The following is a 13,389-nucleotide window of genomic DNA, read 5'->3' as shown; positions in this document are numbered from 1 at the left end:
TGGAGACGGGGTTTCACCATGTTGGCCAGGCTGGTCTTGAACTCCAGACCTCAGGTGATCTGCCTGCCTCGGCCTCCCAATGTTGTCCCTCTTAAAGTCAAAGAGGTGCTTTGTTTTCAGCTTGAACTCTATATCCTGCCAGAATGGTGGAGATAGAATGGTGGAGGAGTTGACCAACATTTTCTTTTCTTTACGATTTTAGGTACTTTCTTCTGATTTTTTTCTATTATGGGAGATGGAAATTTGGTGTGTGTGTTCTTTTAAAATGATACTTTAAGTTCTAGGGTACATGTGCATAATGTGCAGGTTTGTTACATATGTATACATGTGCCATGTTGGTGTGTTGCACCCATTAACTTGTTAATTACATTAGGTATATCTCCTAATGCTATCCCTCCCCCGTTCCCCCTCCCCACAATAGGCCCCGGTGTGTGATGTTCCCCACCCTATGTCCAAGTGTTCTCATTGTTCAATTCCCACCTATGAGTGAGAACATGCGGTGTTTGGTTTTCTGTCCTTGCAATAGTTTGCTCAGAATGATGGTTTCCAGCTTCATCCATGTCCCTACAAAGGACATTAACTCATTCTTTTTTACGGCTGCATAGTATTCCATGGTGTATATGTGCCACATTTCCTTAATCCAGTCTATCACTGATGGACATTTGGGTTGCCATTGTGGAAGACAGTGTGGTGATTCCTCAAGGATCTAGAACTAGAAATACCATTTGACCCAGCCATCCCATTACTGGTTATACACCCAAAGGATTATAAATCATGCTGCTATAAAAACACATGCACACGTATGTTTATTGCGGCACTACTCACTATAGCAAAGACTTGGAACCAACATTTTCAATGAAAGTCCAGATAGTAAATATGTTTGGCTTTGCTGGCCACAGGGTCTCTGAGGTGACTACTCAATGTTGCCCATGTAGTGTGAAAGCAGCATGGACAATACATAGCTGAATGAGTATGATTGTCTTTCAGTAAAACTTATGAAAGCAAGTAGTGGGCTGGATCTGATCCATGGGCCATAGTTGGCGACCCTTCGGATAGAACTTAAATTTGGAAGCTTTTCTGCCTACTGAATGTTGGAGATTCAGGCTCTCAGCTTCCATTTTAAAATAAGGTATGCCACTTTGGGATGCCGAGACGGGCGGATCACGAGGTCAGGAGATCGAGACCATCCTGGCTAATATGGTGAAACTCCGTCTCTATTAAAAAATACAAAAAACTAGCCGGGCGACGTGGCGGGCGCCTGTAGTCCCAGCTACTCGGGAGGCTGAGGCAGGAGAATGGCGGGAACCTGGGAGGCGGAGCTTGCAGTGAGCCAAGATCGCGCCACTGCACTCCAGCCTGGGCGACAGAGCGAGACTCCGTCTCAAAAAAAAAAAAAAAAAAAAAAGGTATGCTACCTTTGCCATCATAAGCCAAGAAAGAATACACATTGTTTGGACAACAGAGTACCTGATGCATGGAATATGCTTAATTTGAGTTAGTTTTTATAGCTGTAGTTAAGTTATTGTTTTTACTCTCTCATTATAGCAATCATTATCAACTTGCTAACTACATTTATTACCATGAACTCATTGCTAGAAACTGTAGTCAAAAACTTTAAGCACATTATCTTCTTTAATCTTTCCTACAAGTTCTATATGAAGGCAGTGACAAAATTCTGATAAAAAAAATCAAAGGATATCCAAATAGAGAGATATTCTATGTTCATGGATAAGAAGACTCAACGTTGTCAAGATGGCAGTTCTTCCCAACTTGATCTATAGATCCAACACATTCCAAATCAAAATCCCAGAAAATTATTTTGTGGATATTGACAAATTGATTCTGAAGTTTAGATAAAGGAGGCAAAAAACCTAGAATGGCCGACACTGTTTAGAAGGAGAACAACGAAGACAGAGAACTGACATTCCCTGACTTCAAGCCTCAGTAGAGAGCTACAGTCATCATTTAATCTTTCCAGTACTTTGATCAGCTCTATTATACACTTGAAAAAACTCAGCCTCAGAGCATGCATCTGCGTCAAATGAGAACTCACATCTGACTCCATCTAAAATTCAGGATTCTGAGCGAAGCAACTCCTGGCCCTGTTCAGATCTTGCACCAGGAGCCTGCATTCAAGGTTTCTGCCTTCTCCCAGGGAAGAGACAGCTAATGCTTCTCTCTCTTTCTCAACAGCTGTTGGCTCAAGTCTGATAAAGGATTCATCTGGAGCTTCACGGGGCCAGTGGCAGTCATTATCTTGGTAAGTGATAATTATTTATGGGTGTGCCCGCCTTGGGTTGACCAAGCATGTAAAATGTTTTTCTTATCTAAGGGGAAATGAGATGAAGATAAGAAATACAGCCTAATGTGATCAATCCCTCTTCCCGAAAGTACTGTCTTCACTTTTCTTTCCTTGGATTCCCCCTGGCTCGCTTGTTGTTTGATGTAATAATATCATCTCTCCTGGGACTTCTTTTTCAAAATGCTGTTATTCATTCATTCAACAAATATTTAATGGTTGGCCTCTCTACACAGGGCGACATGGTTTCCTGTTTGTCAGGAACTTTCTGATGACGCCTGTTCCCTGGTAGAGACATTAATAGCACCCTTCCACTTTCAAAGTGTCCTGGTTTGAATGATAAATTGTATCGTCACCGAATCAAGCACCAAATGCTACAGGGTATATGCTGTGTGTTGCACGTAATAGACCAGAACATATGTGTGTACCATCTTTATAAAACCTGTGTCTTTTGGGAAAAGATTCTTAGGTCCCCCTGAAATTAGACTGTATAAAATGGCTCCAAAAGAAAATTCCAAATCACTTTTTTCATGCGGTTCCCACAGATAAACCTGGTGTTCTACTTCCGAATTCTGTGGATTTTGAGAAGCAAACTTTCCTCCCTCAATAAAGAAGTTTCCACCATTCAGGATACCAGGTAAGAGGGCATCAGAATCAGTGGTACCCACACGTTATTCCTACATGATCACTCTTTTGGGAAAGAAAGAACCCACGCAGAAATATGATATAAACTACCCTGGTATATGACAAAGGGTATGTGAAGGACAATTTATAGAAGAAATAGAAACTCTGATTTTCAGGTAACTTCATTTCCTTATTCAATAAATATTCATGCTGAGTGCGGTGACTCACACTTGTAATCTCAGCACTTAAGGAGGCTGAGGTGACAGGACTCTTTGAGTCTAGCTGCTCAAGACCAGCCGGGCAACATATTGAGACCCCTGTCTCTACAACAAAGTTACAAAATTGGCTGTGCATAGTGGCATGTGTCTGCAGTCCCAGCTATTTGGGAGGCTGCAAAAGGAGAATCACTTGAGCCGGGGAGGTTGAGGCTGCAGTGAGCTATGATCACGTCACTGTACTCCATCCTGGGCAACAGAGCAAGACTGTCTCAAAAAAAAAAGAAAAAGAAAAAGAAAAAGAAACATTCATCAAGTGCCTCCTTTGTATAACATACTCTTCCAAGAGTATCAACATCCTCCTCCCACTCCACCAAGAGCCCATATACCTCTGGACTCTGTTTTCTTTCTTTCTCTCTCTCTCTTTCTTTCTTTCTTCTTTTTTCTTTTTTTTCTTTTTTTTGAGACTGAGTGTCACTCTGTCACCTAGGCTGGAGTCCAGTGGCACGATCTCGGCTCACTGCAACCTCCATCTCCCGGGTTCAAGCAATTCTCCTGGGTTCAAGCAATTCTCCTGTCTCAGCCTCCTGAGTAGCTGGGACTACAGGTGCACGCCACCACGCCCAGCTAATTTTTGTATTTTTAGTAGAGATGGGGTTTTACCATGTTGGTCAGGCTGGTCTCGAACTCCTGACCTCAGACGATCCACCCGCCTCAGCCTCCCAAAGTGCTGAGATTACAGGCATGAGCCACCGCACCTGACCTGGACTCCATTTTCTTTGGTTGTAGAAACTCTATTCTCATGGGTACCAATCTACGCTATTAAAAATAATGATGACAAAAACTAATGTTCAATAGAATCTTGGTAGATGCTGGACATTTATCAATATTATTTCATGGCATGCTTATACTTTCAACCCATGGGGTGAATGCTACTAATACCCTCATTGATAATATGAGCCCACAGCTCACCTTACCCAAGGGTGGGTAAGGATCTTGCATTGCTGAGTCATGTGTATGAAAATTAAAAGGACTATCTGTCTAATTTCAAGCCCTGTCTCTAGTCTCCTCTACTTACCAAACCAGTCTGACATTTCGTAGCCTTGGTTTTCTCAATTATTGAGGGTCAAAGTGCCACCCTTCTTGGTGGTTCCCCATCCCCCTATTTCTCAATTCCTTACCCTCTAAGGGCTCACTTCTTCCTTAGAACTGCAAGCAGCAAGCTCCATGTCTGACCTCATCCCCAGCACCATGCCCTGTTGCCAACCTCTTCCTCTTGCTGGTGGATGGACAGTTATCCTGTTGTGATACACTAGGTTAATGTCATACTTTGGGGTAGAGATTAACTATCTCGTCTATTTCCTAAGTAATAAATCCGAGGTTAACACTGACATGGTGGAAACATCGTGCTCTTTCAATAGGAAGGACTTGGATTCTAGAAATTTCAAACATCATGGCAGGAAGGCTGGATAAGAAGAGTTGAGAGACTTCTTCCAGATCTGTTAGAAGCCCCCATCCACTTGAGTCCCTTTGCCTCCTAAGCTCCAGAATTAACCATAGCGCTATCAAATCCCATAACTGGCTGGGCACAGTGGTTCACGCCTGTAATCTCAGCGCTTTGGGAAGCTGAGGCAGGTGGACCATAAGGTCAAGAGATCAAGACCATCGTGGCCAACATGGCAAAACCCCATCTTTACTAAAAATACAAAAATTAGCTGGGCGTGGTGGCGGGCACCTGTAGTCCCAGCTACTCGGGAGGCTGAGGCAGGAGAATCGCTTGAACCTGGGAGGTGGAGGTTGCAGTGAGCCAAGATTGCACCACTGCTCTCCAGCTGGGGCAACAGAGTTGCTTGGGCAACTCCATCTCAAAAAGAAATAAAAATCGCGTATTTATGACTCCCTTTGCCTGCACCTTGGCTCTGTCCTCTTCTCCCTGCAGACTGACTTCCCACAGCTGATGAACAGGGCAGAGCCACCCCAAAGGGATCTCACAGGTTCATTCTCCAAGCCTCTTACTTCAAATGCTTAAGACAGAAAATCTGGTTGGCTGGGGGGAAAATGGATTGATTGGCTCCTTATAGGTCAGGTGTCTACTCTGGGGCAACTGGCTATGGTCAGTGGGGATGAAGCCATATGGCACCCTTTAGGTCAAAGAGAAAGTTGTCATGGGAGAATCCTGATATACCAGTGATTATGCTGTCTCCTAAATGTAGACATAGGTAGGTTTTCTGTCATTTTTATAAGTATATAACTTTCTGTAAGCGTAAATGGAAGGAGGACTGGATATAAGAAAAATTACCAAGCTAGATTGCAGTTGTGGAAAACCTAGGAACCAAATCAGGAGCAGGAAGGACTGATTAACAAGTTTATCACAAACCATAATATGTATTGAGTATTTACTTTGTGCTAGGCATTGTTCTAAGGACTGGAGATAAAGCAGTGAGTAAAACAGACCAAAATCCCTGCCCTCATGGAGTTTATATTCCCAGGGGGTAACACAAAAAGTAAAAAGTGAAGTCTCATACACACACACACACACACACACACACTCACACACACACTCATTAGCTCTCCCAGCCAGTTGCCATCAACAATCCCACTCCATCATATGAAACACAATATTTTTTGTGTGAAGAAACCCAACATTATCTTATGTTCTAAAGTCAGGAATTCATCATTATTCAAATTTTTAAATACAGATTTCTAGAAGGCATTTTCCCATAAATCTTCCAAAAAGTCTAGGCAGAAGAAATGCAGATAAATCAAATTATTTTCAATGGTGGGGAAAAAGCACTATTCTCAGTGATTTGCCATGATTGAAACCATGGGTTCCACTTCATCCTCAAGCTGTGTGACCTTGTTGTATATGTCACTTAACTGCATTAAGCTGTTGTGAGGTTTAAATAAGGGAAAGCATTTAGTTAGCACTAACGTTAACTACACTTGAGGTGAATACCTGGTAAACCGTAGTTATTATTACTTTTATTCCCTGCAGAGGCATGACATTTAAAGCCATTGCTCAGCTATTTATCCTGGGCTGTTCTTGGGGCCTTGGTCTTTTTATGGTTGAAGAAGTAGGGAAGACGATTGGATCAATCTTTGCATACTCATTCACCATCATCAACACTCTTCAGGGAGCATTGCTGTTTGTGGTACACTGCCTCCTTAATCGCCAGGTAAGGCTACTTATTTTGTCTGTCATCAGCCTAGTCCCAAAGTCTAATTGAATGATTGTTCACATTCTCACTCTTCTCTGACCTTTTATAATTGTATTTTGGGGTTGTGTTGATTTGAGGATGAGGGTTTAGGTGTTGCTGGGGTATGCTATATCCTGTGGGTTTCATCTGTTTAGTATCGTATCTCTGAAGAGCATGGATCAGTCAGGATAAGATGGACTATGCTGCAATAACAAATAGCCCCTTGCCTCCCACACTCAGTCTTAGCAACTTACAACAATAAATGTCTATTTCTTGCTTGTGCTACATAAGTACATCATCTTTCCTCTGGGGTGCAGGCTGAAGGTGTGACCTCTTTAGAACATTGATGGTTTCATGGCACAGGAAAAGGAGATTGTGGGAAAGCACAGCTTAGCTCTCTTAAAGCTTCTACCTAGTAGTGATGCACCTCTGTTCTGCTCTCGTTTAATTGGTCAAAGCGAGTCACATGGCCATACCTCAGTTCACCAAGAAGGGGATGAATAATCCTCCTGTAGTGAGGGGCACTATAGGAAGTGATGCTGAAATATGTGGTACAATCTACCATAAACTCAAAGAGAATTCAAGTCTAATCCCAGTTCCTCCATTGAGTAGGTGGCTGTGTGACTCTGGATAAACTTCCTATCCTTTCTGAGCATCATCTGTAGTTTTCTCATCTGCAAATGTGGTGATGCCTTCATTACAGGGTTGAATATTTAAATGAATCAGTGCAATCTCCTAGCATAGTCCTTAGTACACATTAGGATCTCAGTGAGTGTTGTTATTTCAATTTTACTCTCCATAGAAAATTAGGACCAGTTCTCCTGGCATTTTCCCTTTGCTGTTGAATAAAATTACAAGCAGTTAAGATGCTAGTGGCAAAATGCTATCTTAACATGTCATTAATTTCTCTTCAATCTTTTAGTCCCTTAATGTTTGATACTTCTCACTCACAGAAGAAGTAAAATCAGTTTTAGCATGTCAAGGAGGTTAGAGGAAGGCAGTTCTTGGAATCGTGGAGGATGGGTGAGTGTAATGGCTAGCGTCAGGGCTCTGAATAAAGATGACAAGGTTTTGAGTCCTGGCTGTGTGACCTTGGGCATGTCAATTTACCTGCAAGAGTCTCAACTTCTTCATCTTTAATTGTGGGTAGGAGAAATGTCTTTTTCACTCCATTTATGTAAGAATTAAATGATATATTGCATATACAGTGTATTGAATATAGCTAGTGTTCAACAAATGGTGACCTTCACCATCATATAATCACCAACACTCCCACCATTATCATCTAACCATCATCACAATAGTCACTTTTATTATTACCACCATTATCATCTTTATCATAATCACCTTCACCATCACCACCTTCATTACCTTTATCACACCTTCATCATCTTTACTATTATCACCATCACCATCATCACCATTACCATAACCTTTAATTCACCCTTATCATCACTAGCATCACCACCACCTTTATCATCACTTTCACCATCATCACCTTCATCACCATCTTCATGATCATCACCATCACCATCATCACCATTACCATCACCTTCATCATCACCTTCACATTACTTTCATCAACATCACTATCACCACCGTCACCATGACCTTCATCATCACCTTCACTACCATCACCTTCATCATCACCATCATCACCTTCATCATGATCATTTTCATCATCATCACCATCATCACCGTTACTTTTACCATTGTCCGTTCCATTATCATCAACTTCATCATCATCACCTTCACCATCATCAATATCACCTTCATTATCATCATCTTCATTATCATCACCCTCACCCTCATCACCATTACCATCACCTTCACCATCACCAATTTCATTACCTTTATCACCTTCATGATCATCACCTTCATCACCATCATCACCATTACCATCACCTTCATCATCATCACCATCATCTTAATTACCTTCATTACCACCACCACCATCAACAGTCACCTTCATCACCATCATCATCATCATCTATTGAGTCCTATAGTGTCTGATATTTAATACACACCTTTTTTACAACTGAGAAGTTTGAGTTTAAATAAAATGAATCAACATAAGCATGGCCAAGATTATATGGAAAACTAGAAAGAGAGTAGGGCTTGGTGTCTTTATCTTTAACCTCCCATTTTAGGATCCTTTCTCCTAAACTGAGCCCTGGATGTAACATGGACCTCTCTACTCAAATTTCCAGGTGCGAATGGAATACAAAAAATGGTTTAGTGGGATGCGGAAAGGAGTAGAAACTGAAAGCACTGAGATGTCTCGCTCTACTACCCAAACCAAAACAGTAAGATCAGATCTTTCTGAGTTCCTTATTGGAACCCAACATCTCATGCCTCTGGAAGCTTCCTGGTTCTTTGATCTGAAAGAAAAGAGAAATTGCATTAGGTTCCTGTATTATGCAGCTGAAGTTTCTGGGTATTGGACCAAAACCAGAACCAACCCTTCCTTCCTTCCTTCCTTCCTTCCTTCCTTCCTTCCTTCCTTCCTTCCTTCCTTCCTTCCTTCCTTCCTTCTTTTTCTTTTATTCTTGCTCTCTCTCAGTCTCTTTCTCTCCCTCACTCCTGGTTTCCCTTTCCTTCCTTACATTTTATTTCTTTCTCACTCTCTTTTTCACTATCTCTCTTTGTCGCTCCCTTCCTCCTCCTCTCTCTTTTCTGACTCTCTGATCCATTCTTTCTATCCCTCCCTCCTTCTCTTCCTCTCTCTTTTCATTTCTTCCTTCAACAAATATCCAAAGGATATTTAACATTTTAAAAAATTTATTAACTACACTCATTTAACAAATATTTATTGTCCGCTATGTGCCAGGCACTGTTTAGGTGCCGGAGAACCATCAGTGGACACATTGACCATAGTCCTTGACCTCAAAGAGTTAACATTCTAGTTGGGTGAGGGGACTGACAACAGACCTCAAAAAGTGAATTTTATGTTACAAAGTGATAAATGCTTCAGAAAAAAATAGAGCAATGGAGAGCAGCCAGGAATGACAGGGTGGGAGGATTCCAGTTTTAAATAAGGTGACTACAAGAAGTTGGCACTTGACCCAAAATTTGAAGGCTGTGTATGATAAAAACGACCTCTGGTTTGTGAAATTATCTAGATTTGGAGGACTAGGAAGAGACTTTTGGTCAGAAACCACAGATTCCTGAGTACTGTGACTCATGAAACTGGGTTTGCCCCTAGAGGGCATCCTGAATGCTAAGACCATGGAGATGTTGCAAAGATATGAGCTTTATCTGGGGCAGAGAACTTCTTAGCTAGGGTAGCACCTCTCATCGTGAGGATTAAATGATGTCAAATAAGCAGGTAGAAGGCTGCCTGGCACCACAGGAAGCCCCTGTAAACGTTTGTGAAAAGATAAAATAAAATAACCATTATTAGATGGTGGAGCTTTTTTGGAGGAGGGTGGGAAGTTGTAATGTCAGATATTGAGCTTTGGACCTTACAGAAATCCTAGCTTGTCATCTCCGGGCAGATTATAAATTTTAGTTAATTTCTAAGGTATTACATTCTATTTCACCTTTTCTCCTTATTATCTTTCCCCTAAGTAGGAAGAAGTGGGGAAGTCCTCAGAATTCATTCATAAAGGAGACACTCCATCATCATCTGCAGTTTCAAGCAAGCAACCACAGCCACAGGTTCATCTCGTCTCTGTTGATTGGCTAAAGGTGAACTGACCTGGCAAATGCCATGGCAATGACCCGGAAGTTACCATTCCTTTCCGTTTGTCTACGGCGCCCCTGTGATCACACACAGATTGGACAAATGCTACTATTTCTGGCTTTGCTGAGAAAAGTCTAGGCTCACTCACCTATTTTGGCTTTTTATCTTCATAGAAAGAACAAGACATTTGGGAGAATTCTTAGATCCGGAGTCCAGTAGTGTGGCACATGCAGTGAAGTGTCTGAAGGATGCATTTTAAGGATGGCGGGCGGGAGAAGTGGATTTTCTTCTTGTAGTTACTGCCACCTTGCCAGAAAATCACTAACTGGAATCTGGATTCAGCTCATAGTTCCCTTTCTGGCCTCTCTGCTGTATTTTATGCTCCCAAAGATCTTACATCATCACTCCACATTCACATAATTCAGCAATTTCCAAGCGGTTCAGTATTAAAGAGGGTGTTGCATTTTGAAATACAAAAAGGTATCATTTCAGCTTAGGGGTGCATTGTCATTGGACAGGCTCTTCTGTCCAAGACACTGACATTTTTCCCATTTTCTTTGCCTCAGACTTTTATTTTTTTATTTTTATTTTTTGACAGAGTTTTGCACTTGTTGCCTAGGCTGGAATGCAGTGGTGCCATCTCGGTTCACTGCAACCTCCGCTTCCTGGGTTCAAGAGATTCTCCTGCCTCAGCCTCCCGAGTAGCTGGGATTACAGGCGGCCGCCACAACACCTGGCTCATTTTTTGTATTTTTAGTAGAGACAGGGTTTCACCATTGTTGGCCAGGCTGGTCTTGAACTCCTGACCTCAGGTGATCCCCCCACCTTGGCCTCCCAAAGTGCTGGGATTACAGGCGTGAGCCACTGAGCCCGGCCTGCCTGAGACTTCTCGAACCTGCATGTACTCATGGGTTAAAGATCATTTTGTTTCCTTAATGTCTTCTTGAACATGTCCCAGTACAAATGTCCAGAAACAAAAACCGTGGGGCATTCAGACTCATTTTTTCATTTTACCATTTCTAATTACTTTTGCAAAGTTACTGGGTTTTAGGTATGGTTTTCAGTGCATTAATAAATGTGTGGATGATTGTTATGACAGAATAGCTCCAAAAAGATTTTAAATGCTAATGACTGTCAATGTTAAAATAGGCAAGAATCATCATCATTTATTTGAAGAAATTTCAAACCAGGTGCGGTGGCTCATGCCTGTAATCCCAGCACTTTGGGAGGCTGATGTAAGAGGATTGCTTGAGGCCAGGAGTTTGAGACGCTCTGGAAAACACAGTGAGACCCCATATCTACAAACAGTTTATGAAATTAGCTAAGCATAGTGGTGCGTTCCTGTAATCCCCGCAACCAGGAGGCTGAGGCAGTAGGATTGCTTGAGCCCCAGGAATTCGAGGCTGTAGTGAGCTATGATTGCACCACTGCACTCCAGCCTGGGAGGCCGTGATACTCTGTCTTATAAAAAAAAAAAAAAAAAGAAAAGAAAAGAAAAAAAGAAAATCATGTGAAGTCTTCTTTTGGGGTTGCAGACAAAGGGTTGAGGACTTTTCTGCTTAATTAACGCAAATGTCTCCTCCATCGATGTAAACAGCGTAGTGTACATCCACTCCACCTGCTGGCTTTGAAGTCACGTAATTCCTTTGGAAAAGAAAAAATGTAGGGAAATTCACATGGTTGCAAAATGTGTGCATGCTGCGCAACTTTTTGTTTTGCATAATTTCAAGTTTACACGAATAAAGGCTGCGTAAAACGCAATCTTCCTGGGCAGCTGACAAACCCTTGTGCCGAATTCCTACTCATGTTGCTATTGCTCTCTGGTCCTTGGCGGTTGAAGAAAGACAGAATAAATAAGCCATGTATTGTAGGTGCTGCAGGTTTGAATTCAGACTCCTCTATTGGCCATTTTCCCTCCCTTCCAACTTGAAGGCTTCCTTCCTTCCTTCTCTCTCTCTCTCTCCTTCTTTCTTTCTTTCTTGTTTTTTTGTTTTGTTTTTGTGGAGTTTCGCTCTTGTTGCCGAGGCTGGAGTGCAATGGCACAATCTCGGCTCACCGCAACCTCTGCCTCCCAGGTTCAAGCGATTCTCCTGCCTCAGCCTCCCGAGTACCTTGGATTACAGGCATACACCACCATGCCCGCCCAGCTAATTTTGTATTTTTAGTAGAGATGGAGTTTTTCCATGTTGGCCAGGTTGATCTCGAACTCTTGACCTGAGGTGATCCACCTGCCTTGGCCTCTCAAGGTGCTGAGATTACAGGCGTGAGCCACCGTGCCCGGTAGGCTCCTTTCTTTCTTTCCTGCCTCTCCCATTCTTTTCCACTCTTTTTAAGAGCCAGTCTGGCTTCTGCTTCCTTCAAAATCAATTTCTTATTCAGGCTTTCAAATAAATGCATCTTTTTTTCTTTTTTCTTTTTGAGATGGAGTCTTGCTGTGTGGCTAGGCTGGAGTGCAATGACACCATCTCGACTCACTGCAACGTACACCTTCCAGGTTCAAGCAATTCTCCTGCCTCAGCCTCCAGAGTATCTGGGCCTACAGGTGCATGCCAGCATGCCCAGCTAATTTTTCTATTTTTAGTAGAGACAGAGTTTCACCATGTTGGCCAGGTTGGTCTTGAACTCCTGACCTCGTGATCCACCCGCGTCAGCCTCCTAAAGTGCTGGGATTACAGGTGTGAGCCACTGCGCCTGGCCAAATAAATCCATCTTTTAAACTCAATTTATTCAGGCCTGTAGGACATGACTTACCCCTCCACTTGGTGTGCTGTTTCACAAATGATGTTGTGTGTGTTTGTAAATCATGCCTCCCTGAATTATAAAATTTGTGAAGGCAAGAATGGCAGAGATGATACATTAAATATTCTTGGCCTCCACCTAATCATTATATCTCAAATTCTACACTATTGATATTTTGGGCTGAATAATTATTTATGTATTTTTTTATTTGAGATAAGAGTCTCGCTCTGTTGCCCAGGCTGGAGTATAGCGGCGCAATCTTGGCTCACTGCAACCTCTGCCTCCCAAGCAATTCTCCTGCCTCAGCCTCCTGAATAGCTGGGACTACAGGCGCACGCCACCATGCCTGGCTAATTTTTGTATTTTTAGTAGAGACAGGGTTTTACCATGTTGGCCAGGGTGGTCTCAATCTCTTGACCTTGTGATCTGCCTGCCTCAGCCTCCCAAAGTGCTGGGATTACAGGTGTGAGCCATCATGCTGGCTGATAATTTCTTATTTGTAAGGGGTCATTCTTTGCATTGTAGGGTGTTTAGAAGCAGCTTGGCCTATATTCAGTAGGTGCCAGTGACACTTCCCCACCAGTCATGACAATCAAAAATGCCTCCAGAGGGGGGGTGTGGTGCCTTACA

The 13,389-nt window shown here is 42.4% G+C and overlaps 2 protein-coding genes across 8 annotated transcripts in view; both read left to right on the top strand.

Moving 5' to 3' along the window:
- The window catches only part of LOC105487019 (putative adhesion G protein-coupled receptor E4P), a 55,569-nt gene extending 44,043 nt beyond the window's left edge, over window positions 1-11,526 (top strand). For 5 of the 7 annotated variants that reach the window (XM_071087957.1, XM_071087953.1, XM_071087956.1 and 2 more), the window contains 5 exons: window positions 2,194-2,260; window positions 2,845-2,936; window positions 6,134-6,314; window positions 8,546-8,641; window positions 9,909-11,526. In XM_071087957.1, coding sequence (XP_070944058.1) covers window positions 2,194-2,260; window positions 2,845-2,936; window positions 6,134-6,314; window positions 8,546-8,641; window positions 9,909-10,034 — 562 coding nt within the window. In that variant the 3' untranslated portion in view covers window positions 10,035-11,526. Of the gene's footprint in view, window positions 1-2,193; window positions 2,261-2,844; window positions 2,937-6,133; window positions 8,642-9,905 lie in introns of all 7 variants that reach the window. The other 2 variants (XM_071087958.1, XR_011617922.1) reach the window with 2 other exon arrangements.
- The window catches only part of LOC105487027 (putative adhesion G protein-coupled receptor E4P), a 62,843-nt gene continuing 59,463 nt past the window's right edge, over window positions 10,010-13,389 (top strand). The window contains exon 1 of the mRNA XM_071087960.1: window positions 10,010-10,025. The gene's annotated coding sequence lies outside the window, so the exon portion shown is untranslated. The remainder of the gene's footprint in view (window positions 10,026-13,389) is intronic.

This window comes from Macaca nemestrina, chromosome 20 (assembly GCF_043159975.1).
Source record: "Macaca nemestrina isolate mMacNem1 chromosome 20, mMacNem.hap1, whole genome shotgun sequence".
Taxonomy (NCBI): Eukaryota; Metazoa; Chordata; class Mammalia; order Primates; family Cercopithecidae; genus Macaca; species Macaca nemestrina.
Note: the sequence above shows the minus strand (reverse complement) of the source record. Positions and strands in the feature narration are given on the sequence as shown.